Source organism: Chrysemys picta, chromosome 4, assembly GCF_011386835.1.
Source record: "Chrysemys picta bellii isolate R12L10 chromosome 4, ASM1138683v2, whole genome shotgun sequence".
NCBI classification, from domain to species: domain Eukaryota; kingdom Metazoa; phylum Chordata; order Testudines; family Emydidae; genus Chrysemys; species Chrysemys picta.
The window spans coordinates 91,929,567-91,953,303 of NC_088794.1; the positions used below are offsets into that span (position 1 = coordinate 91,929,567).

At 43.4% G+C, this 23,737-nt stretch overlaps 1 protein-coding gene across 2 annotated transcripts in view; it reads left to right on the top strand.

Annotated features, from left to right (window-relative positions):
- UBR1 (ubiquitin protein ligase E3 component n-recognin 1) overlaps window positions 1–23,737 on the top strand; it is a 147,986-nt gene that overhangs the window by 115,898 nt on the left and 8,351 nt on the right. For both annotated transcript variants that reach the window (XM_008169906.4, XM_005284635.5), the window contains exons 36-45: window positions 898–953; window positions 1,277–1,373; window positions 1,901–1,968; window positions 2,329–2,479; window positions 3,349–3,436; window positions 4,781–4,914; window positions 10,676–10,784; window positions 16,143–16,199; window positions 16,770–16,847; window positions 18,528–18,698. In XM_008169906.4, coding sequence (XP_008168128.2) covers window positions 898–953; window positions 1,277–1,373; window positions 1,901–1,968; window positions 2,329–2,479; window positions 3,349–3,436; window positions 4,781–4,914; window positions 10,676–10,784; window positions 16,143–16,199; window positions 16,770–16,847; window positions 18,528–18,698 — 1,009 coding nt within the window. The remainder of the gene's footprint in view (window positions 1–897; window positions 954–1,276; window positions 1,374–1,900; window positions 1,969–2,328; window positions 2,480–3,348; window positions 3,437–4,780; window positions 4,915–10,675; window positions 10,785–16,142; window positions 16,200–16,769; window positions 16,848–18,527; window positions 18,699–23,737) is intronic.

A 23,737-nucleotide genomic window follows, 5' to 3' on the forward strand; every position in this document is an offset into this window, starting at 1 on the left:
CACGGATAGAATCTGCCCCATCAACAGCATGATCTCCAAAGCACCGGGACCCGCGGTTTGAGAGAATTCTGTGTCCATGTCCATGTCCTCATCGCTGCCGTCGCCGCCGCCTCCTTGCCTCGTTTTTCTGGTCCTGGTTCAGCATAAACTGCCGATAATGCGCGAGGTGTTTACAGTGTTCATGACTGCTGTCTTGAGCTGAGCGGGCTCCATGCTTGCCGTGATATGGCGTCTGCTGTGTTCACCCAGGAAAAAAGGCGCGAAACGGTTGTCTGCCATTGCTTTCATGGAGGGAGGGGTGAGGCTGTACCCAGAACCACCTGCAACAATGTTTTTTGCCCCATCAGGCACTGGGATCTCAACCCAGAATTCCAATGGGCGGGGGAGACTGCAGGAACTATGGGATAGCTGTGGGATAACTACCCACAGTGCAACGCCCCGGAAATCGACGTTAGCCCCGGTACATGGACGCACACCGCCGAATTAATGTGCTTAGTGTGGCCGCATACATTCGACTTTATACAATCTGTTTCCAAAATTCGAATTCTGTAAATTCGGATTAATCCCGTAGTATAGACATACCCCCTGTCTAAGTTAAGTTTGCAAGGTCTGAAACGTGGTTCTTTCTTTAATTTTTTTAACTAGTTTTACTTTTAAACTAAGCACATTTATGTGGAAATCATGGAGAGACAATAAACATGGAACCTGACAATAGCAATTTTACAAAGTCGCTTGTCAGAGTAAAATTGCATTTTAATAGCAGCCCTGTAACTGGGGACAGGTTGATATTGGACTAGCGCAAGTGGATGGAATATGTGAAGACCCAGATAAAGTAGCTACAATAGTCTGCATAAGAGCCCGTGACTTACCACTTACTTTCTCTGTTTTAATTTTAAGAAAACCTTCTAGAAGATGAGGGCAAACCTTTATTTGGATCTCTGCAAAATAGACAGGTATGTATAATCCAAGAAGTAATTAATGTTAATAAACACTGGACATTTGGAATTGCTGGCACCAAATACAGTAGTAATATCCAAAGAAATTCTGTCATGATCTCTGGAGTTTTTTAAATATTTGTGCTTTCCACATAGACTGATAACCTAAAAATGGGTCTGATGTCGCATACATTCCTAACTCTTGCATAGAAGTTCATACTTGATTCATTTATACTTCTTCAGTTATACTGGACTTGAAGGGGGAGGTATTCTAGCACTATCGTGTTTCATTAACCATTTATTTCCCCTTCCCTGTTCCACATTCTCTTCTTGTGCTCTAGCACAGTGGCCTTAAAGCATTAGTGCAGTTTGCAGCTGCTCAGAGGACTACATCACCACAAAGCCTGATTCAGAAACATCTGGTTCGTCTCCTAGCAGGTAACACATTATTTTTGTTTGTTTGTTCTCCACCCCCTTCTAGCCAATCTCTGCAGTGATTTTAAGTAATGTTCATGTAAACTTTCCTTAGGAAATGGCAAACACCAATAATATAGCATAGAGAGGAAGGATGTTTTGGGGTTACAGTTCTAATCTGGAACTCTAGAGACCTGGATTCAATTCCCTGCTATGCCAGATTTCCCATCACCTAGTCTCTTGTGTGCCTCCTTTCCCCATCTGTAAAATGGGGATAATACCTCACCTCACAATTGTGACAATAAATTCATTCAAGTTTGAGGTGCTCAGATACTACAGTAATGATAGGTTGATAGTTACACAGTTCAGAAAATGTGCCCACATTGAGTGGGCATGGGGAGGCTTTTACTGCTTTTGTAGCTGACCAGTCAGAGCCCTTCAGGATGGTAGAGTTTATATAAACAATGGCCTCTCAACCTGCCATTGTAATTCTAATGAAAAAAGCAATTAACATTTTTAATCAAATGTGTAATGAACTTTTGTTCTTGTAGTTCTTCTACCAAACTTAAAAATGGAAGACACGCCATCCATTCTAGATGTAGATATGTTTCACATTTTGGTAAGCATGTTCAGTTTGTTTTTGCAATTAACCCTATTGTCTCTGATGCATTATCCATTGTAGATCCACATGCAATTGCTGCTCTTTGTAATCAATTGATAGGTATTTTGTGTCATTTCATGAGTCGGCTTTGTTTGTGACTTAGAGCTAAAAAGATCATCAAACTAATTTAACTGAAAACATGGTCTCAGATGTTACAGGTTTGTGCTAAATAACTACACCACCATTAGAGAGGATTAATGAATAAGCCTAGGTGATTGTTAACTTATTGTCTCATTATCAGGTTTATGTGGTGTTTGTTTGCCCCTGGAACTACTACTGAGTCAATACTTTTGGCTGTTTTGTCTTTTTCCACTTTAGGTAGGTGCTGTGTTATCATTCCCATCTTTATATTGGGAGGATACTGTAGACTTGCAACCTTCATCTATTAGCTCTGCCTATAATCACCTCTACCTCTTCCATTTGGTCACTATGGCACACATTACACAGATCCTTCTGACCTCTGCAACAGGTAAGGGTATCTCCACCTTTAGATTTTTTTCAGGCATTTTATCCAGTTTTTCCAAAATGACTTGGTAGACAATTTAGTGGAAAACTGTTAACGCCTTCTAGTTGTAAGAGCTTCATCATAATAATAAACATTCAGTGTTAATTGTTTCCTAAAAATAAACAAAAAAAACCCAAGTCTTTTCACTTGCATAGCTCTGTTTATGCATCACTTCTGTGCATTGGGCCTCATAAAACAAAGCAGCCATTTATATACCAGTAACTAACTGAGGCAGCCATATGAGACTAGTAGCATTCCACGTACTTTTGCTCCCTAGAAAAACCAAAGCATTGACAAAGTGCAGACAGCTCAGAGCTAAAGGTTTAGAAGGGACTCGGTGACTCTGGTTTTCTGGCACAGTGGTGGCCTGTGAATTTAGAGGTGAAATATGAAATTTGATAATCTGATTAGGATGGGAGTTGCACTGCTCTCTGTACTCACTGCTATGGAACAGTACTAACAGTAGCCTCACAGAACTCCTCTTGTTATGTTTCCCAAGAAACCCCACCCCCATTTAATGTCATTATATCATGGAAGAAGAAGATATTGAATCCTATGTGGTTACTGATGTAAGGGAGTAATGTCAAAAGATAAAGGAGAGGAAGCAGTTCTGTAATGAGGATGAGCAGTCCCCACTTTACATCATGCAGTTTTGTGGGGGGATATTTTTGTTTGTTGGGTTGGGCACAAATAGGAAATGATCCAATAAAATGAAATGTAAATGTTTTTGTAACTTGTATATAAAAAGTTGAAAGTAATGGAGATGGAGATTTCTTTTCTATATACATAGAATCAAAGTGCGTTTACAACAGGGTTAATCTTTGTGTGCACAGAATCCCCCACTGCTCAATCACAAGATACCAGTGAGGAGGCTCATACTGCTGAGTCTTTCTGTAGAGAAGTTTACCAGTACACGAGTGGGTAAGTAACACTTCAGTTGTAACAATAAATGTTTTACAAGATGCATTGAAAAATACATGGAGATTCACCTGAGAAATACAAAAGAAAAATGGTTAGACGTACTTTAAAGGGGGTTAGACCAGGAGTCCATGTGCTGCATCAGCAATGTCTTCTGCACTCCTCAAAACTGGAAAAGATCTAGATCTTCTGTCTGAATGTGAAGTGTTTTTCCCCAGAAAATATGGGTATTGTATACATTTAAAATGGGTTGTGGTGTATCCAGACTAAATTTTGATAACATGCATTACAAGAATGTTAGCAGTGCTGATTATAATCCAGCTTTTTTTATCACATATGATATCAGTAGCCTTTCCTTTTTTGTCTCCATGTCTACTACAATTGTATTGTCAGTTGTGACTCTCCATAATTAAGTTTAAGGTATTGGTTTCTTCACACTTATTCCCATTTCTCTCTAAGATGATTTGAGGGGTTTTTGACAGAATTTCAAAAAGTTAAGTGTCTGCATATGAAAACCAATTCAATTTAAAAAAAAAAAAATCATTGGCTTTCTATAAGAAAAGGAAAACAATGATATGATTTAATTGCTGTATATGACATGCTTTGGAGCTGCCAACATCCTCCTCAATCCCAGGGAAAAAAAGTGAAGAAACTAAATGAAACTATCTTGAGCCAGTTTTTAGAGATGGACATCTGCTTGTTTTTAATAAAACTAAAAACACATTTGTAGAAACAATAGCAAGCACTTGAAGGATAACAAAGATGTTCTAAACAAATTTAATACTCAAAAAATTAGAAACTAGGTCTTGGGGGCTGTCTCTGACTGAGGAGTTTAGGCAATTTCCTACTGTTGCGCTAACACTACTGCAGCTCCACCAGGGTTAACAATGGTGGGAGCTTGAGATGTAAATAATGTTTAAAAAAAAAAAGTAAATGTTTAAACCATTAAAATTTTACCAGTTAAAAGTTTAACCGTTAGGCTCTGCTTCCTCCCCACGTACCCGGAGACTCTGCTCGCTGCTGGCCACGGGTCCAGCTGCTGGGACCCTGGGGGCAGGATGGAGGGAATGGCAGCCGGGGGCGGGGCGGCAGCAGAGTCCCGCAGCCAGAGTTTAAATGTTAACCAGAATACCTTACTAATAAGACTGATGCTTATCGGTTAATCAATTTACTGGTTAACATTTGACATCCCTAGTGGGAGCACTAGCCATAGACCAACACCCAGAACTGTTAGACAACATGGTGATAACCTTGTTTTGAAAATTGCCAAAAATCTTCAGTATAGTTATGGCCCAGGAGGGTATGTGCACTGAGCTTTTACAGATATTTCTGATTTGTGTGTTATAGCTGCTTTAGCCATGATATTCCAGGCTGGCATCTGTGGGACTGTGTTAAGAAAGGGATCACACCTTACCTTCGTTGTGCTGCTTTGTTTTTCCATTACATGCTGAGAGTGCCTCCACCTGAGGACCTGCTGTTAGGTAAGTAGAAGAGGTTAATAAGTTTAGTTTTACTTACTTATTTTCCTTGTTGCATAGTTGAGTGCTTAAAGGTTCAAGGTATATATGTTTTTACAGTAGCTTTTGAAGCATGTTCAAAATAGAACTATAATGATTTCTTAACATTAGTTATACCATTATAGTATTGCTTTAAAAAGAAAAAACGAAACAGTATATGTGGAAGGGATAAAAGCGAGGTGTTAGATCATCTGGGCATTGCCTGTATGGAAAAGTTTTTCTTTTAATATAAGCAAATGTGTGAATTTAAATTGGTCTAGTTATACTAAAGAATTTCAGCTTATGTCTCTTGGGAAGAAGTTTGAGGTATACTGAAAAAAGCCATCCTTATGTCCAAAAAGTGTCCACATTTTGGATTATGTTGGTAGATCTGTTACTATAACCTGTGAGGCTTTCCCATGTAGACTATCCCCTAAGAGGTGTGCAGATAGAGCAGAGTGAAATTCAATAAAGAAGCTAGAAAGTAAGATTATCGTGTGTTATAAAAGTGCTGCCTCTCACTCTGAAGGATCCCAAAGCACTACACAAATGTTACATAGGGATTACATCATCCACCACTTAAAGATAGTGAAACATGGCAACAATCTAAAAGCATGCAGCAGTGCCACACAGCATTGTGAAAAGAGGTGAAAAAAAAAAGCGCTATAAACTATTGAAACTAAGTATAAAACCTTAAACTAATGATCCAGGTTTGAATCTGGCTAGGACACTGTGGTTAGCATGCTACCCTACCACATGCTGATGCTTGTGAAAAACATTATATGATGCCTAGAAATCAGGATCTCAGCTTTATGGTACATTCCATTGCCTCCTAACACCAGTCTGGAGCACTGGTTCTGTAGAAAGGAGTGTCCCCTGGTGAATCATTAGCATCAGTTTCTGGGGTCCCTAAGCATCACTGAGGGCTTTTCTGTATTGCAAGAGAATGCGCTCTACAGGGGTGTGATTTCCAAAGAGCACTAACATGCTGCACGTTAATTGATCTGTGTAGACCCTGCTGGTGTGTGCCGAAGGTTCCGTAGTGCATCTTAATGTAGTGCTGTTTGAAACAGTTAAAGCACACTAGGAAACCTTTTATGCGCACCAGCAGAGTCTAACCAATTAATGCGCAACATGTTAATGTGCTACAGAAATCTTATCCCCACATAGTATACATTACCCTACTGTGTAGACAAGCCCTAAGAAATCTCCCAGTCAAGTACAGATCTGACACAGCCTTGTTAACTTGTAAATTCTGACTGGATCATAGCAAAATTGAATATGATTGCAAGCCAAAAACGTAATGAAATATATGATGATTAGAAACACAGTATAAAGTTCTTCTTTGAGTAGTGTCCCTATGGGTGCTCCACTATAGGGTGTGTCTGCGTCCCTGTGCTGCTGATCGGAGAACTTTGGTAGCAGTGTCCATTGGGCCTACACATGCACTGTCTCTCCTTGTGCTGTGCCATGAGGCTAGTCAGCACGCGCGGGCTAACCCTCCTCAGTTCCTTCTTAACTGCCCATGACTAGAGACAGAGCCATTAGCAATCCTCTAAGACTAATTCTTCTCTTGTTTGCATTCACACTTAGTTTTCCACAGGTCTTGTTATAGTTTTAGTTATTTCTGTTTATTCCCACCCTTCCAAAAAAAATCACTTCCTGCTTTTCCACACTGGGTGGTACGCCCACCTCCCTGGGCTTCAAGAAGCGCCGCACCTGTAACGAGGCAATCCCAGATGTGGATAAGCACTCTCAGTGCATCCCCTGCCTTGTCAAGGACCACATACAGCAAAAGTGTACCCTCTGCCAGCAGCTCTGGTCAAGATCCCGCAAGAGAGAGCTCTGCCAAAAAATTACCTTCATGGAGGCAGCTCTCCGACCTTAACTCCTGGCGGACGTGAGTCTTCCCCACAACCTTCAACTTCTAAGGCCAATAGGTCAAAGAAGCAGGCTGGTGACTCCTCTCACAAGTGTAAAGAGAGTGTGGGAAGTCCTCTAAGTAAGCTTAAAGATAGTCCAAGCGATCACCATGTCGCTTAGTATCCTTGGCACCGTCAGCACCAAGACCACAGTCCAGCACCCATGCCTCACCACAACCATCAATAACCGGTACTGCTGACAGGCCCCATAGTGTTGCCCCTCTCCCAGGAAGTGGGTGGGAGGGGCAGGAAGTATAAAAGGTGGCCCAGAAAGCTCAGTAGGGAGGCAACCACTGGAGAGACTAGACGCCTCCTGTGGCCTCCCGAGCTGGGAAGTGGCGGAGGGTGCCGAGGGAGCAGAGGACTGGCCTGGGCCACCAGGGCCACTAGCTGATTCAGACCTGGAGGAAGCATACAACTGGCCCAGATCACCGATGGACCAGACCCTGAAAGACTTGCTCGCAGTCCTGGAAGCCGTCGTCAACCTCAACCCCTCCGCACGGCAACAGGTACACCAAGAAGGGGAGTGTGGAAGTGGCCCAGGGGTAACAGACCCGTCTGGCTGCAACGCTGACAGAGGGTGAGTCAGCGTGTTGCGGCATGGATCCCTGCTGCTAGGGCCCTGGGCCAGGACACAGTGGAGTGGGTGGGCCTGCGTCCCCCCTGCCACCCCAACACGGGGGTGGCAGTCTCCCCTTCCCCAGGCCAGAAGCCTGAGCCTCAGACTCCGTGTTGCCCCGCCTTGATCCAGGGCCTGGGCTAATAGACTGTTTATTTGCTGCTAAGCCTGCACACAGGCCTGAGCCCCAGACTCTTTGTTGCCTCGCCTTGATCCAGGGCTGGAGCCAATTGACTGTTTGTTTCCTACCCAGCCTGAGCACAGGCCTGGGCCTGAGCTACGAGCAGAGACCGCTTCGTTCCCCACGGCGGCCGACGTATCAGTGACCTAGTGAGGTGGGGTGGCCTCCCGAGGACCCGGAGTGGGAGGGCCCCCGCACTGAGCCACTACAGCCCTCAGATCCTTTTGGCATGAGCACCGAATCTTTGGTACCAAGAGATAAGGGCAAGCACCCTAAGAAGACACTCCCGGTACTCAAGTCGTCCTTGGTACCACCAACGGCAGCCTGCCCAGCACCAGAAATACCAGTGCAGACAAGATCTCCATCTCCCTTGGCACCACCACCGGGAGCTTGGCACTGGCAGAATTCCACCAAACCAGAGCCTTCTGCATGACAGATGCACCCGAGTCCCCACCTCTCAATACTGACATTGCGGCTCTGAGCCTTTAGAGTACGGGATATCCCCGCAACCGTGCCATGCCCCTCCGCTGTCTACTGAGGGGTTGGACAGTGAGACAGAGGTGGTGGTCTCACAGTTCACCTCCCAAGCTCCATATGAGACCCAGTACAAACAGGGTTGAGAATGTAACCACAGATGGCTCCACCACCATTGCCATCTTGGTACAGCTACCCATGGACACCTCCACCAGGCCCTATGCAAACACAATGGCCATATTGGGACACTTGGGTGGCACACCAACAGCTGTCTCGTGAACTTCAAGCCTCGCCCGAGAACCCTCCCAGCACACTCCCTTGACCATGGCATCTAGGACCTCAGGAGATGGAGGAACAAGAAGCTGGTACTGAGGAGGATGTCACACAAAAGGCCATATCCTCTTCCTCCCCGGACGAAGCAGTCATCCCTTCCCCACCTTCTCTGGTAGATGATTTCCCTCTTTTTCAGGAGCCGGTAAAGAGTGTGGTGGACACTCCCCACATGGTACTAGAGAAGTTCAAGAACACCCACCGTCAGTTCCTTGATATCCTCCATTCTTCGTTGTCCTCAAAGATTGCCCTCCTAATTAGTGAAACCATCTTAGACCTGGCTAAAATGGTGTGGCAAACCTTGGAATTGGCATCTCCGATGTGTAATGGACAAAAAATATGATGTCCCCAAATAGGAATCAGAGTTCCTTTTTCTCTCATCGCCATCTAATTCTATAGTGATGGACGCTGTCAATTCCCATAGCCGACAGCACAAATCCAGGCCAATGCCCTACAACAGGGATTGGAAGCGTCTTGATCTTTGACAGGCATATTCCTCAGCCACCTTACAATTCCGTATTGCCAACTATCAGACGCTCATGGCCAAATACAATTTATACAAACTACAACAAATCTCCCCAACATCCACAACTCTTCCACACATCTTGGACTATTCTCTGACCCTTAAAGTCAGGATTGTCCCTAAACTCTCTTAGGGTCCATCTAGCAGCTGTAGCATTCACTAACCTGTAGAGAGAGATTCGGTGCTGTCACACCCAACCACTAAAAGGTTATTCAAGGTTATAATAAACCTCTTCCCTCCACCCAACTTCCTACCCCTATGTAGGACCTACACCAGGTACTGAAAGGGCTGACTAGACCTCCCTTTGAACCCATGGCCACCTGTTCACTGATGTACCTGTCAATGAAAACAGCCTTCCCAATAGCAGCTACTTTGGCCAGACGAACAGGAGAGAGAGCAGCTCTGATGGTGCATCCCCCTTACACAGTATTCTTTCCAGACAAGGTTACGCTCAGGCCCCATCCAAAATTTATTCCCAAGGTAACCTCTCCGTTTCGCATGAATCAATTGATTCACCTGCCAATCTTCCAACCCCCAAGACTCACCAAGACAACAGGGAGGCTATACTTCACATCCTAGATGTCAGGAGAGCCTTGGCTTTCTACCTTCATAGGACAAGAACCTTCAGGAAGTCCCCTAGACTTTTTCGATTCCATTGTGGAAAGATCTAAGGGCTCAGCAATATCAGCCCAAAGACACTCTAAGGGGTCTCAAATTGCATCAGACAGTGTGACCAAATTCACAACATGACCTCTCCAGATTTGATTCATACACAGTTCACAAGATTGATCTCCTCCTCTGTCGCCGTCTTCAAGAATGTCGCTTTCTCAGAGATCTGTAGAGTAGCAACATGGGGGTCAGTCCACACTTTTGCAGAACGTTATGCAATCTCTAGGGACACCACCTTGGAAGCCATCTTCAGCTTGAGAGTACGGTTATCTATAATTGACCCAACTCTGAAGCCCGAGCCCTCCGGAAGGGATACTGCTTGGGAGTTACCTACAGTGGAGCACCCATAGGGACACTACTCGAAGAATAAGAAGTTGTTACTCACCTTGTGCAGTAACAATGGTTCTTTGAGATGTGTCTCTCTATGGGTGCTCCACAACCCACCCTCCTCCCCTCTTCTTCTGAGTTCTTGTCTATGTCTCTGTGGTAGAGAAGGAACAGAGGAGAGTTAGCCCGTGTGTGCTTACTAGCCTCGTGGCGCAGCATAAGGAGAGAGCGCACGTGTGGACCCAGCGGACACTGCTATCAAAGTTTTCTGATCATCAGCACTACAGGTAAGCAAACATACCTATAGTGGAGCACCCATGGGGGGACACTCTCAGACAGTCATCATTACTGTACAAGGTAAGTAACTTCTTCTTTTCATACTCAAATAGCAGAATCCTGCTGCTGTAATGTATGTACAATAAAGTGTGTATTCTACAATAATCCTCAGCCAGAGCCTCAATTTGTGTAAATTGGCATAGCTCCATTTAAAGTCAGTGGCGCTACATCTAGTTACACTAGCTAAAAAGTTACCCTAAATCTTTAAGATGTTCATATGAATAAGTTGTAAAAGGAATCAGAAGAATTCTGGTTTTCCATTATGTCTGCTGCTGATCGTGTGCCCTGTTCAGAAATACCTTTAGGAGAATGGACTGGCTGAAACTTGTTTGATGTATTTCTAATATTTCCTTCTTCTTTTGCAGTTTCCGAGGAAGGAGAGTTCAAGGCACTCTGTAGTTATCTATCTCTACCCACCAATCTGTTCCTGCTTTTCGAGGAATATTGGGGCACTGTAAGCCCCTTGCTCCAAAGGTACTTGATGGAGATGGGGGAGCAAATGGAACCATCCTTCCATTTTGTGATGGTTGTAAGGGAATTTCAGATGAAATTAGTGAGTAATTGGTTACGCTCTGACCAATACCATATTGCAGTTGCAAAAGAATTGGCTTGATGAACAGAGTGTGTATTGAACCACTTACAGAGTTTGGAATTCGGGGGAGATGGTCATGTAATCTCCACACCTGATTCTAATATTGACCAGAAAGAAATTGAGAGAGAGAGAATACAGCTGTGGGTATAAGAATGGACATTAAGAGGAAAGATAGTGCCAATACCAATGATGCTGACAATCAGGTAGGAGATATTAGCAGTAGAATGACTGTACCTAATTGGGTGAGGAATGTGGGCAAAACTAAGCAGAAACAACTAAGGTGTTCGTACGCCAATGCAAGAAGCCTCGGTAACAAAATGGAGGAACTAGAACTACTGGTGCAGGAAGTGGATAGGGATAAGAGAAACCCGGTGCAATAGTAGTCATGACTGAATTACAGATATTGAAAGGTATGTGCTGTTCAGGAAAGACAGAAATAAAAATAAAGGTAGTGCAGTAGCATTGTATATTAGTGATGAGGTAGACCATAAAGAAATTAGAAGTGATAGAATGGATAACACAGAGTCTAGTTGGGTCAAAATCACTTCGGGGAAAAAAGGCTACCAGAGGCTCTCCTGTGGTAGTGCATGGGGTATGTTACAGACACCCCCCCAGGATCCGATTTGGATATGGATAGAAACCTTCTTAATATTTTTAATGCAATAAATACTACTGGGAATTGTGTGATTATGGAAAGGACAAGTGCTACTAGTCATAGTAGGGCCCAGATTTTCCTGGATGTGGTAGCTGACAGATTTCTTCACTAAAAAGTCACCAAATCTACGAGAGGTGATGCCACTTTAGATTTGGTATTGGTGAGTAGTGAGGATTTCATAGAAGAACTGGCTGTAGGGAACAACCTTGGTTTGAGTGATCATGAGTTAATTCAATTTAAACTCAATGGAAGGATAAACAAAAATAGATCTGCATCTAAGGACCTTGATTTCAAAAGGGAAAACTTTAAAACATTAAGGGAATTGGTTAGGGAAGTGGATTGGACGTAAGAACTAAAGAATCTGAATGTGGAGGAGACTTGGAATTAGTTTCTTCAATGTTGACTTAAAATATCTGAAGCCTGCATCCCAAGCAAGGGGAAGAAATGTGTAGGGAAGGATTGCAGACCAAATTCAATGAGCAGTCATCTCAAACAGGTTCTTAAGAGAAAGTAGAAAGCCTACAAGGAAAGGAAGTTGGGATGGATCAGCAAGGAAAGCTACCTCTTGGAGGTCAGGAAATGTAGGGAAAAAATGAGAACTGGCAAAAACCAGGCAGAGTTGAACATTGCAAAGGAAATTAAAACCAATAGTAAAAAGTTCTGTAGTCATATAAATAAAAAGAAAACAAGGAAAAAAGAAGTGAGACCACTAAACACTGAAGTTGGGGTGGAGATTAAAAATAATCTAGGAATGGTCCAACACCTAAACGAATACTTTGCCTCAGTTTTTAATAAGGGTAATGAGGAGCTATGCGGTAGTGGCAGAGTGGCTAATGGAAATGAGGTTGTGGAAGTAGAAATTACCACATTTGAGGTGGAAGTCAAACTCAAACAGTTTAATGAGACTAACTTGGGAGGCCCGGATAATCTATATCCAAGAATATTAAAGGAACTGGAACATGAAATTGCAAGCCCAATAGCAGAGATTTGTAATGAATGTAAGCTCCAGGGGTCATACCCTGTGACTGGAGAATTTCTAATATAGTGCCTGTTTTTAAGAAGGGGAACGGAGGAAGGGAAGTGATCCAGGAAACTACGGGTCTGTTAGTTTCACCTCAATTTGTATGTAAGGTCTTGGAACAAATTTTGAAAGAGAAAGTAGCTAAGGACGTAGAAGTAACCAGTAATTGGGCTAAAATACAACATGGTTTTACAAAAGGTAGATTGTGCCAGACCAACTTGATTTTTTTTTCTGAGAAGATAAGTGTTTTTTGGGGGGTTTCTTTAGACGCAATGGAATAGATCTAATTTTCAGATCTAGATCTAGATTTCAGTAAGGCATCTGATACAGTTCCAGATGTTGAAGTACATAAAAGTTTGTTACAAGAAGGAGGGAGAAAAATTCTTCTCCTTAACCTCTGAGAACAGGACAAGAAGGAATGGGCTTAAATTTCATCAAGGGTGGTTTAGGTTGGACATTAAGAAAAACTTCCTGACTATTAGGGTAGTTAAGCACTGTAATTAATTGCTTAGGGAGCTTGTGGAATCTCCATCATTGGAGATTTTTAAGAGCAGGTTAGATAAACACTTGTCAGGGATGGTCTAGATAATACTTGTCCTGCTATGAGTGCAGAGGACTGGACTAGATGACCTCTCGAGATCCCTTACAGTCCTATGATTCTATGGGAAATTATTAGTTAAATTGGAGAAGATGGGAATTAATATGAAAATTGAAATGTGGATAAGGAATTGACTAAAGGGGATACTACAACGGGTCATGCTGAAAGAGGAACTCTGAGGTTGGAGGGAAGTAACTAGTGGGACCAATGTTACTTTAACATTTGTATTGATCACCTTGGCACAAAAAGTGGGACTGTCCTAATAAAATTTGCAGGTGACACAAAGTTCGTCTGTATAGCCAATACAGAGAAGGATCACAATATTATACAAGAATATTTGGACAACCTTGAAAACTAGTGTAATAGAAATGGGATGAAATTTAATAGTGCAAAGTGCAAGGTCATGCACTGAGGGACTAACAACAAGAATTTTTGCTATAAAATGGGGACTTATCAGTTGAAGCGACAGAGGAGGAGAAAGATCTGGGTGTATTAGTTGTTCACTGGATGACTATGAGTCGCCAATGTGATGCGGCTGTGAAAACGCTAATGCAGTCCTAGGATGCATCAGGCTAGGTATTTCCAGTAGAGACAGTGAAGTGTTAGTATCATTATACAGGGCACTGGTGAGACCTCATCTGGAATACGGTGTGCAATTCTTGTCTCCCATGTTTAAGACAGGGAAGACCTATCTTATGAGAAGAGACTCAAATTGCTTGGCTTGGTTAGCCTAACCAAAAGAAGGCTATGGGGAGATATGATTGTTCTCTATAAATACATCAGAGGGATAAATAGCAAGGAGGGGGAGGAGTTATTTAAGTTAAACACCAGTGTTGACACAAGAACAGATGGATATAAACAGCTCATCAACAAGCTTAGGCTTGACATTAGATGAAGGTTTCTAACCATCAGAGGAGTGAAGTGCTTCTAAGGGGAGCAGTGGTGGCAAAAAACCTAACTAGCATCAAGACTGAGCTTGATAAGTTTATGGAGGGAGTGGTATGATGAACCTACCTACAATGGCATGTAGCCAATCTGCGATTGCTAGTAGCAAATAACCCCAACAGACGGTGATGGGACTCTAGAGGGGAAGGCTCTGATTTACTTCAGAGAATTCTTTCCCAGGTATCTGACTGGTAGGTCTTGCCAAAATGCTCATGGTCCAACTAAGCTATATTTGGGGTCAGGAAGGACTTTTCCCCTGGGTCAGATTAGCAGAGACCCTGTGGGGTGGTTTACCTTCCTCTGCTGCATGGGACACAGGTCGCTTGCAGGTTTTAAACAAGTGTAAATGGTGGATTTTCTGTAACTTGAAGTCTTTAAATCAGGATGTGAGGACTTCAGTAGCTCAGCCAGAGGTTATGGATCTATTACAGGAGTGGGTGGGTGATGTTCCGTGGTCTGCACTGTGCAGGAGGTTAGACTAGATGTCCCTTCTGACTTAAGCAGTTTGAATATCTTAGAATAATTTATCATGGCTGTATTAAACCAAAATAAATGACTCATTTGGAATTGGTGCATATAGAGGGGATTGCAATCAGCATCCATGAAGGAAGTTATCCTGGAGTGTTGCTTTTGTGTTATACGATTCCTTGCTCATTGGTCTGTCTTGTCAGCCCTATCTGCCCCCAGGACAGGCACCGACTATGATGGTATCTGAAAGCAGGGTTCTTAGTCTGACATAAAGTATAACCTGCCAGTTCTAGCTTTGGGCTATATCTCCCTGATTTCGAAAACAGAGTCTGATTAGGTGCCGTAGTTGACTTACTAGTTAAAAGTAGGGTATTACCCCAACAATATGGATGTAGAAATCTATCTGTAAAGGAGGGATTGGTTAAAACTAAGAAAAACTACTAGAACTTCCACATCACTGTCTTGAAGAATGTCCACATTCAGCTGAGTCCACTGCATGTAATATTAAAGTTAATATTTTGTTATAGTAATTGGCTTTCTTGGTTCCTGGTGAAATTCTCTGCTTCTCTTTTTCTCTCTTGCCCTCTGTCATCATGAGGCCTCTGTGTTGTCCAGCATACTTCAACCAAGGAGATATTTTGAGCCTATTGATTCCAACCTTCTGTCTTAATACTGCCTCAGATTATCCCCAGATATACTAAATATAATTTTGCTTCATTTATTTGAAGAACAACCTCCAATAAGCAACTGGGTTTTTAAGTCCGTTATGTGGTTGCTTATAAGGAAAAAAGGGGTGTGTGTGTTTAATGTAACAGACATTCCTTCCAGCTGAGACTGAACACATTATCCCCACAATAGCGCTCCCAGCTCAAAGGAGAGGGATTCCAAATGTGAGACCAGATCTTTTAAGTAGTAATAACGCTATTGCCTGTGGGGGGGGGGGGGGGGGAGGGGGTGTGTGTTTATAAAATCAGTTGTTTTTGAGAAGTGCCACTGAAACACATCAGCTAAAATGACCAATCGCTGGAGGTCTCTCTTCTCCTCTGCTTCGTAGAAGTAGTATAAAATAACTGTCTCAGCAAGAATACCAAAGCAGTCATTTCATTCCTGTGATTAGCAGCTTGGCAGTACAGTAACTTACTACACTGTGTAGATGGATATGTTTTGCCATTATAAACATAAATACAGTAAACATTTTCAATGGTGCATTTAAAAAAAGTGTTTGAAAAGCAATCACTAGAAGCAATAAATACTACATTTAAAATGTAGGATATTTTTAATGTACAACCTTGATCAATAGGTATTCCAAGGGAAGCAGTGTGTGATAGTCCATGTTCACATTCTGAGAAAATCAGCATTTGCAGATGGTGTGAACGTCTTTTGTGTGTGTTTCATTCTGGTGAAATCTTTATAATTTTGTGTTTTTAAAAATAGATTTCTCTCTTGCATAAACTTTCAAGATTTTTCACTACTTTTTTAGATTTGTGTAATTATGCTTATTAATTATATATAGTGTTCATACAATATAGTCTGTGAATATTTGTCTGATACAGGTGGTGTGCTGACCCTGCTGTACTAAGTTTTCTGAAAGGGAAAAACATTTCACTAAGGTTAGTTTCATTTTTTCTGGGCTTTGTTTTTGATCTGTAACAGCTGAAGGAGCTGGGCTCTGGGTAGTTAAAGGAGGGCAAGTCTTGCAGTTAGGGATTCCTTGCTTCCTCTTGCACCTTTGCCATAAACACACCCACCTCTTCAAATGACTTTACAGGATTCCTTTATCAAGACTAAACAATTACTATTCTCTCAGAACATCAAACATTTTACCACTCCACCCAGACATCAGCTTTTTTCTGGGGTGGGCTAATGTAACAATTGGTAACATGAGATAACCTTCATTGGGTTGTAAAATATATGCCCATTCCATGCAAACTTAGTTTTCTTACCTTTGTTGTACATTTACTGTGGAAACATTTCCTGTGTGGTTTGTCTTATACCCCTTATTTTGGCTGTTAGAGGTTGTGACATGATTCTAGGCCCTGGGAGTTTGAAAGAGAGGACAGTAAGTTTACTAGAGTGGTGAACTATTGGCAGTATGTGTCCATTCTGTTTGTTGTGATCTTGTGTGGCTGTATCCTTCATTAATATTTTTTACAGTATTTCTTCTTCCGCTCATTTACTAGATATCCAAGGAAAAGAAATAATTTGATAGAGCTTCCAGAAGACTACAGCTGCCTCCTGAATCAAGCCTCTCAGTTTAGGTAAAAAGTAGCAGTTTGATCTGCCTTCTTGTCAAGTGTTTTCTCCTTTTCATATTCTTGCAGTTAGTGTAACCCATGTGACACGTGGCAAAACTATTACAGAAACAATTCTGGGATGGAAATCAAATGCTGCCACTTCACCAATCCAGGAACAACTGTTGTCTGTGATGTTCAAGTCTGGGAAGAGTATTGCAAAATTTGAAGTGAACATACTGTTTTGTTCCTAACCATCAATAACCAGCAGTCCATTTTAAGTATGATGCTACTTACTTTACCCATAATTACCATATATAAAACTATTACAGCTTAAAGTACTGACACACTTCAGTAAACAAATGTAGGTTTGAAATAGCTGACAGTTGTTTTCACCATTGCCCACTCCAGGACCAGAGGTTTGGCACTGGCTTTGAATGGGAATACTGAACCTTTCCCACAGATGAAGTGTTGGTAGCAGAGAAGACAGAGTGAAAATATATCATTTCACTTTAGTTATTCTTCCTGTGGAAAAGCATGGAAACATGGATATAGCCAAAGTGCTTTTTAATTCTTTCTAAAGAGAATTTTGCTCATGGAAGTTTGTTTTGTATTTTAACAGTAGTGAACTTAATGCTCATGAATGAACCACTGGTTTGATCTGTGAATAGTGAGGAGTCAGGCACGGAGCAAGTTATGCTATGTCACCCTGCCAGTGCTGCTCCTGACCTACATCACCTTACCCACTTTGGCATCCTAGTACTGTGCCTGTGTGTCAGTTTTGTTATTTGTATAAATGGGCTAGAATAACATCACTGAATTTACTTCCACTTCTGACTTGATTCAGTTCCTAATCCTGCATTTTCTCAGTTTTTAGTTTTAATAAGGCACATTTCTCGGATTGGATATCTACATTAATGATTTACTGAAGAGAGGTACATTATTCATGGAGAGGAGGAGGTTTTCTCATTCCATTCATGCTGATTTAATATGCATTTTAGCAGTCTTTGGATCCTGCTGGAGTCTATACGCTGATGCAGCTTTATCCTTTCATTTGTTTCCATTAAATACAGCAGGAGTTTCTCAATGTTTATAGTGTGATCCACATCTTAACAGAAAGATTGTTGCTGACCATTCCCTTCCATTCACAATTGCATGGGTCACCTAATCTGCCATTTGCAATTGAATAAGATCCCAATGGCAACTACAGCCATTGATTACATGGGAAAACTAATAGGAAAATATTAAATGTAGTTTTAGTTGTGTTAACAGTTAGGAAATGAAGAGGAGAATTACTATCATGTGAACAGGCCTGGACTTGGAGCAATGCTTTGCAAGACCGTAGCTTGAGAACGTCTGGAACATCACTTGGTAGATGTAATGTTGGGAAAAATAATGTCCCATGAGATCACAGAATTAACAATTACTTTAGAAAAGCTTTCATTGGATTTATACCAATTTTCCCCCCTCCCCAGCTGATCTATACTCTAGAGAAGCACCTCTTTCTTATGAGAAAAATTAGAACAAATTTTACCAGATAGTTTCTGAGGAAGCATTGTGATTGATGGTACCTCTTTTCTGAAAAAGGCCTTCTGGTCAAAACAGCATAACTGACTCTCTTTTTTTTTTTTTTTTTAACTTTTCAATGTATTTGAAATAACTATTTTGGTTCCATACTGCACTTAATTACCACCTTTCTCTTTACAGGTGCCCACGGTCTTTTGACGATGAACAAAAGCACCCAGTGTTGTGTTTGTTCTGTGGCACCATGTTATGCTCCCAGAATACCTGCTGCCAGGAGTTGGTGAATGGGGAGGAGCTGGGAGCCTGTACCTCTCATGCTCTCCAGTGTGGAGCTGGAGTGTGTATGTTCCTCAAGTAGGTAACTGGCCAGTATGTAATTTTTTGCAGGGGAAAATAACTTAAGAAGGCCAGATGACACAGAAGGGCAAAAAACCTCATACTCTTTGGGACTGGGGAGAAAGAGCCAGCTTTTGACATACACTGTAGGCCAGTGGTTCTTAACCAGACTGCTGTATCCCTTTCAGGAGTCTGATTTCTCTTGTGTACCTGCAAGTTTCACCTCACTTAAAAACTACTTGTTTACAAAGTCAGACAAAAAAATACAAAAGTGTCACAGCACACTATTACTGAAAAATTGCTTACTTTCTTCTTTTTACCATATAATTATAAATCAATTGGAATATAAATATTGTACTTGCATTTCAGTGTATAGTATATAGAACACTATAAACTAGTCACTGTCTGTATGAAATTTTAATTTGTACTGACTTCGCTAGTGCTTTTTATGTAACCTATTGTGAAACAAGGCAAATATCTAGATGAGTTGATCTACCCCCTGGAAGACCTCTGCGTACCTCCAGGGGTACGAGAACCACTGCTCTAAGCCACCAAAAAGTTAAATCACCCTGCAGTAAAACTGCAGTGTTGGTCAATGGGGAGTGCTATAGTCTGAAGATGTCCAGTGCACCCTTTGTCATGTGTTTACAGAATACCACAAAGCCAATAAGTCTATATTAACAGTAACTACTTTTCAGGTAAAATAACAAGTCTGTGCTGCAGGATCTTGCATTTGGCTTGCATTTTCAAAGTATCATAAGGGAGTTAGGCGCCCTACTCCTTTAGGCTCGTTAGAAAATCCTAGCCTTTTATGCATGTTTAGTGCCAAGTTGTTAGTGTATGTGATGGACAAATTACTTACACTTTTAAAAATGCAGCTTTTTATGCATTGTTGAGTACTGTAAAGGGGCTAAATCTGATTTTTGTCTATTAATTTTGTTCTCTGTAGCTTAAAAATGGCTGAATTGACATTGGGGTGGGACCAACTTGTTCAGAGGGCTTGAGGCATGGGATCGAGTGGTTTTGGAGGGAGCAACATGCATACCTCCTCTGAGAGGTTTGCTATAGTGTGGAGCTCTTAAGGGGGAGAAATAACAGAACTCCAAGAGCATCTGTAGGAGGAAGAAATTATTTCCTGGAGGTTTCAAAACAGATTTAACTGGCATCCGAGCTTTTACCTCCTTGCACTGCCCATCAGGAGTGAGTTTGCTCACACATAGACACAGAAAAGGAAGGAGAGCAGTATTTATTTTCTTTAAAAGACTGCAATAATTAACTAAAGTTTCTCAGTTTTAATAAACATGGCTAGCACTTAGCACATTCTCTGTATAAGTGGTATCCTCCCAGTTAGTGAAGATTAGCATAGGGGTCACAGTGAAATGTCAAGAATGTTCTAGTAGCTAAGTGAAGAGGCAGTTGACTGACCATACCCAGATAACAGAATAGTGCAGTCCACAAAATAAAGAAATGTAATAGCTGATTATTCTTCAAGTGATGTCACATGTCCATTCCACTCTTGGGTGTCGGTGTACACAGCACATGGCCATCAGAAACTTATTCCATCAGTGATACCCATTGGGCAGCTCAAGCTCAGCCTGCTGGTGCACACCATTGTGCAGAGTTGTAAAGGGCAGAGCTGCCCCTACCCCCACTCAGTTCCATCTTACTGCCAGTCGTTGGAACGCTACAATACCAGAACAGTTCTCTTGGCCTTTGTGAATATTTTGTATGTGTGTTTGTTAGTCCAGTCTTCAGCATAGTTATGATGGTTAGACTTCTTTTCAGACTTGATTTCCTCATTTGTGGGGTTTTCTGTTTGTGGTACCGGAGTATGCCCCAATCACCGGGCTTCAAACTGTGCACTTTGTGCTCAAGGCCTATGCCAGTGATCGATCCGTGTAATAGCTGCCTGAAGTGCTTGGGGAGGTGCACATAAAGCACTTGTGAGGGGATTTCAAGCCTAGAACAAAGAAGGATAGGGAGGCTAGGCCGAAATTCTTGCTGATGGAGGCAGCGCTCAGGCCTCTGTCAGAGCCATCCCAGTCTTCCTCAGTGCTGAGTGCTCCAGATTCATTGAGAAAAGCGCCTCCACCTTTAGAGGAATCCCAGCACCATTCTACCTTGCCCACACTGAGGAAGAAATACAAACTTCCAGAAAAACCCCAACCAGGGGAAGATGTCCACCTTCTAAGTCTGGTGAGAGGGGCAAGAAGGAGTCGAGTAGAGTACACCTGAAACCTAAACACTCCTCCTCCAAATTGGTGACTGAGTTGACTCCAGCACCACAAGGAGCATTGTCAAGCCTGCCGCAAGAAGCAGCACTGTCAACTTCTTGGGCACTGCAACAAGGGATCATCTCCATGTCAACTACCCCAGAAGCACTTGCAGAGCAGATTTCTTGCTGCTGCCTCTTGGTGACTGTTTCCTTCCTTATAGGAGTCCAATCCCTCTGCATTGCTGCCCCATCGGCCAGCAATTTAACCTCCAGTACCCCAGTTGCCTGCTTTCTGGATAGGTGGGCCCTCGGTACCCTCTAAGGGGAAGCATGCAATGATGGTGTCGCTTCACTCATCGCCAGTCTCTTGGAACTGGTCACCAGCACCAACTAGTTCAGCCCTGCCATTGTCAGAAGAAGGGGAATCTTTGTTGTCCTGCTTAGAGGTGGGATTTGATGACTCGCAACCCCAAAGCAAGACCCTCCGGGCCCCTCAAAGATCCTCTCTTCCGACCTATCACCCTGACCTCTGAGTGGGACTTGCCATAAGAATGTGGCCAGGACAGTGGGGCCTTGTCCTGTACCAGTGGTTGTTTTGAAACAGTTGGGGGTTTCTCCCAACTTTCAGATCTTCACCACACCATGCATACTTGAGACCCTCATCTAGAAGGGCAGAATCTGCACACCGAGAGGCTCCGTCCCCAGAGTCCAGTAACAGGCCTAGTATGAAGTACCAAGAAGAGGTTCCAGAACCAGAGCAACAGCCATTAGAAGAGATTCTACCCCTTCCAGTCTTGGCTTCCTCTCCAGATGAGGCTGTTTCATCTGGGATAACTTCACCTCCTCCTCCTGAGGATTTTAAAGTTTATCAGGAGTTGTTAAAGAAAGTGGCTGAAGACTTAAGTGTACAGGTCGAGGGGTTAGGGAATCCTCACGTCACCTGGTGGCCAATCAACGAGGCCATACTAGAGCCTATAAAGGCTTTATGGCAAACTCCATCCTCTTTGGCTCCCACCTCTAAAAGGGCAGAAAGAAAGTACAATGTACCTGCCCAATGTTTTGAGTACTTTTAGACTCACCCACCTCTGGGCTCATCAGTCATCACAGCAGCACCAGGCTGCCATGCACAAGTCAGAAGATGCTAAGAGGCAAGAGTTATTCAGCAGAAAGATTTATTTGATGGGGGCTGCAATTGCATATTGCTAACCATCGGGCTCTGTTGGAGTGTATAATTTTAATTTGTGGGGCTCCATGGAGAAGTTCAGAGAGCTGTTCCTGGAGAATGGTAGCCAGAAATTCTCTCCCCTGGTCCATGAAGGCAGACTAGTCGCAAGAACATCACTGCAGATGGGGCTGAATGCAGCAGACTCAGCAGATAGAAGCCATGGCTTCTGCAGTTGCCAAGCGTAGATCTTCCTGGTTGCAGTCTTTTGGTCTTCCCTATGAAGTCCAGAATATTATCCAGGGCTTGCCATTTGAAGGTCCTTCTCTTATCTCAGACCGTCAGCAAGCTCCATTAACTTAAGGACTTTAGAGCCACCTTGAAGTCCATAGATCTATACACACCTGCCCTGGTCAGGAAGCATTATTGGCCCCAGCAAACATACAGATATTCCATTTCTCCTTCTCAACAGGACCTGTCAAAAAAAGTGGTCCAGGGTTATATGCATAGGCCTCCCCATCCTGCTGCTTCAGCTCCAGCAGTGTTCCCTCTAATTTTTCCCACCCATGTGTGGAATGAATTTTGTTATGTGCACCAATATGGAGGTGATGTGTGACACATCACCTTCATATTGGTGCACACAAAAAAAATCATGCGGTGGGGTGGGGCCGAGGGGTTCTTGTGGGAGGGGGCTCAGGGCTGGGCAGAGGGTTGGGGTGTGAGGGTGTAAGGGCTCCGGCTGGGGGTGTGGGCTCTGGGGTGGGGCTGGGGATGAGGGGCTCAGGGCTGGGGCAGAAGGTTGAGTGCAGGGGTTGAGGGTTCCAGCTGGGAGTGCGGGCTCTGGGGTGGGGCTGGGGATGAGGCTTTGGGGTGCAGGAGGGTGCTCTGGGTCTATGCGGGGAGAGAGGATTCCCCCCAGCGCTTTCTCCCTGCAGCAGCAGCACCTGGGCTGGGGCGGAGAGGCACCTGTCCCCGCTGCAGGGGGTCTGGAGCGGCAGGATAGGTGCCCCTCCCCCAGGCCCAGGCCAGGGGAGGGCCGCTCCTGGGGCCAGGCCACGCCTGGGGCTGGGACCAGGCCGCTCTGGCCGCAGCAGGTCGGGGCCACAGGGTGAGTTGGGGCCAGGGGAGGGATGCCTCTGCCCCGGCCGCGGAAGGTCCCTGGGCGGGTTCCCTAAGTGCCTGTGTGGTGCTAAATAGATTGCTGTGCCGCTGTGCAGCTTACAGGGAATTTAGGGCTCCAGCTCCGGGCCCTTCAAGATAGCCTGGAAGTGCAATCATTTTGATGGTCAGTTGAGATCTACATACCAGTCTCCATCTCTTCAGAGCCAAACTACCTCACCTTTGCAAACCATCTGTCCCACTTTCACTGTGCTTGGTCCTGAGTAACTTCAGACCATAGGGTCTTGAGCACTGTGGAAGTGGAATATACTCTCCAGTTTGTTTCTGCCCCTCCTCCCACCTTTCCTCCCTGTCCTTCAGGGACCACTCTCACAAGAAACTCCTTATCGAGGAAGTACAATAGCTACTTCAGTTGGGAGCCATAGAGGAGGTTCCATGTAGTCCCAGAGGGAAGGGGTTTTATTCCAGAAATTTCCTAATCCCAAAGGGAAGGGGGATTTCAGGCCAATCTTAAACCTGCATCCACTCAACAAATTTAAAAAAAAAGATAAGTATCTGAGA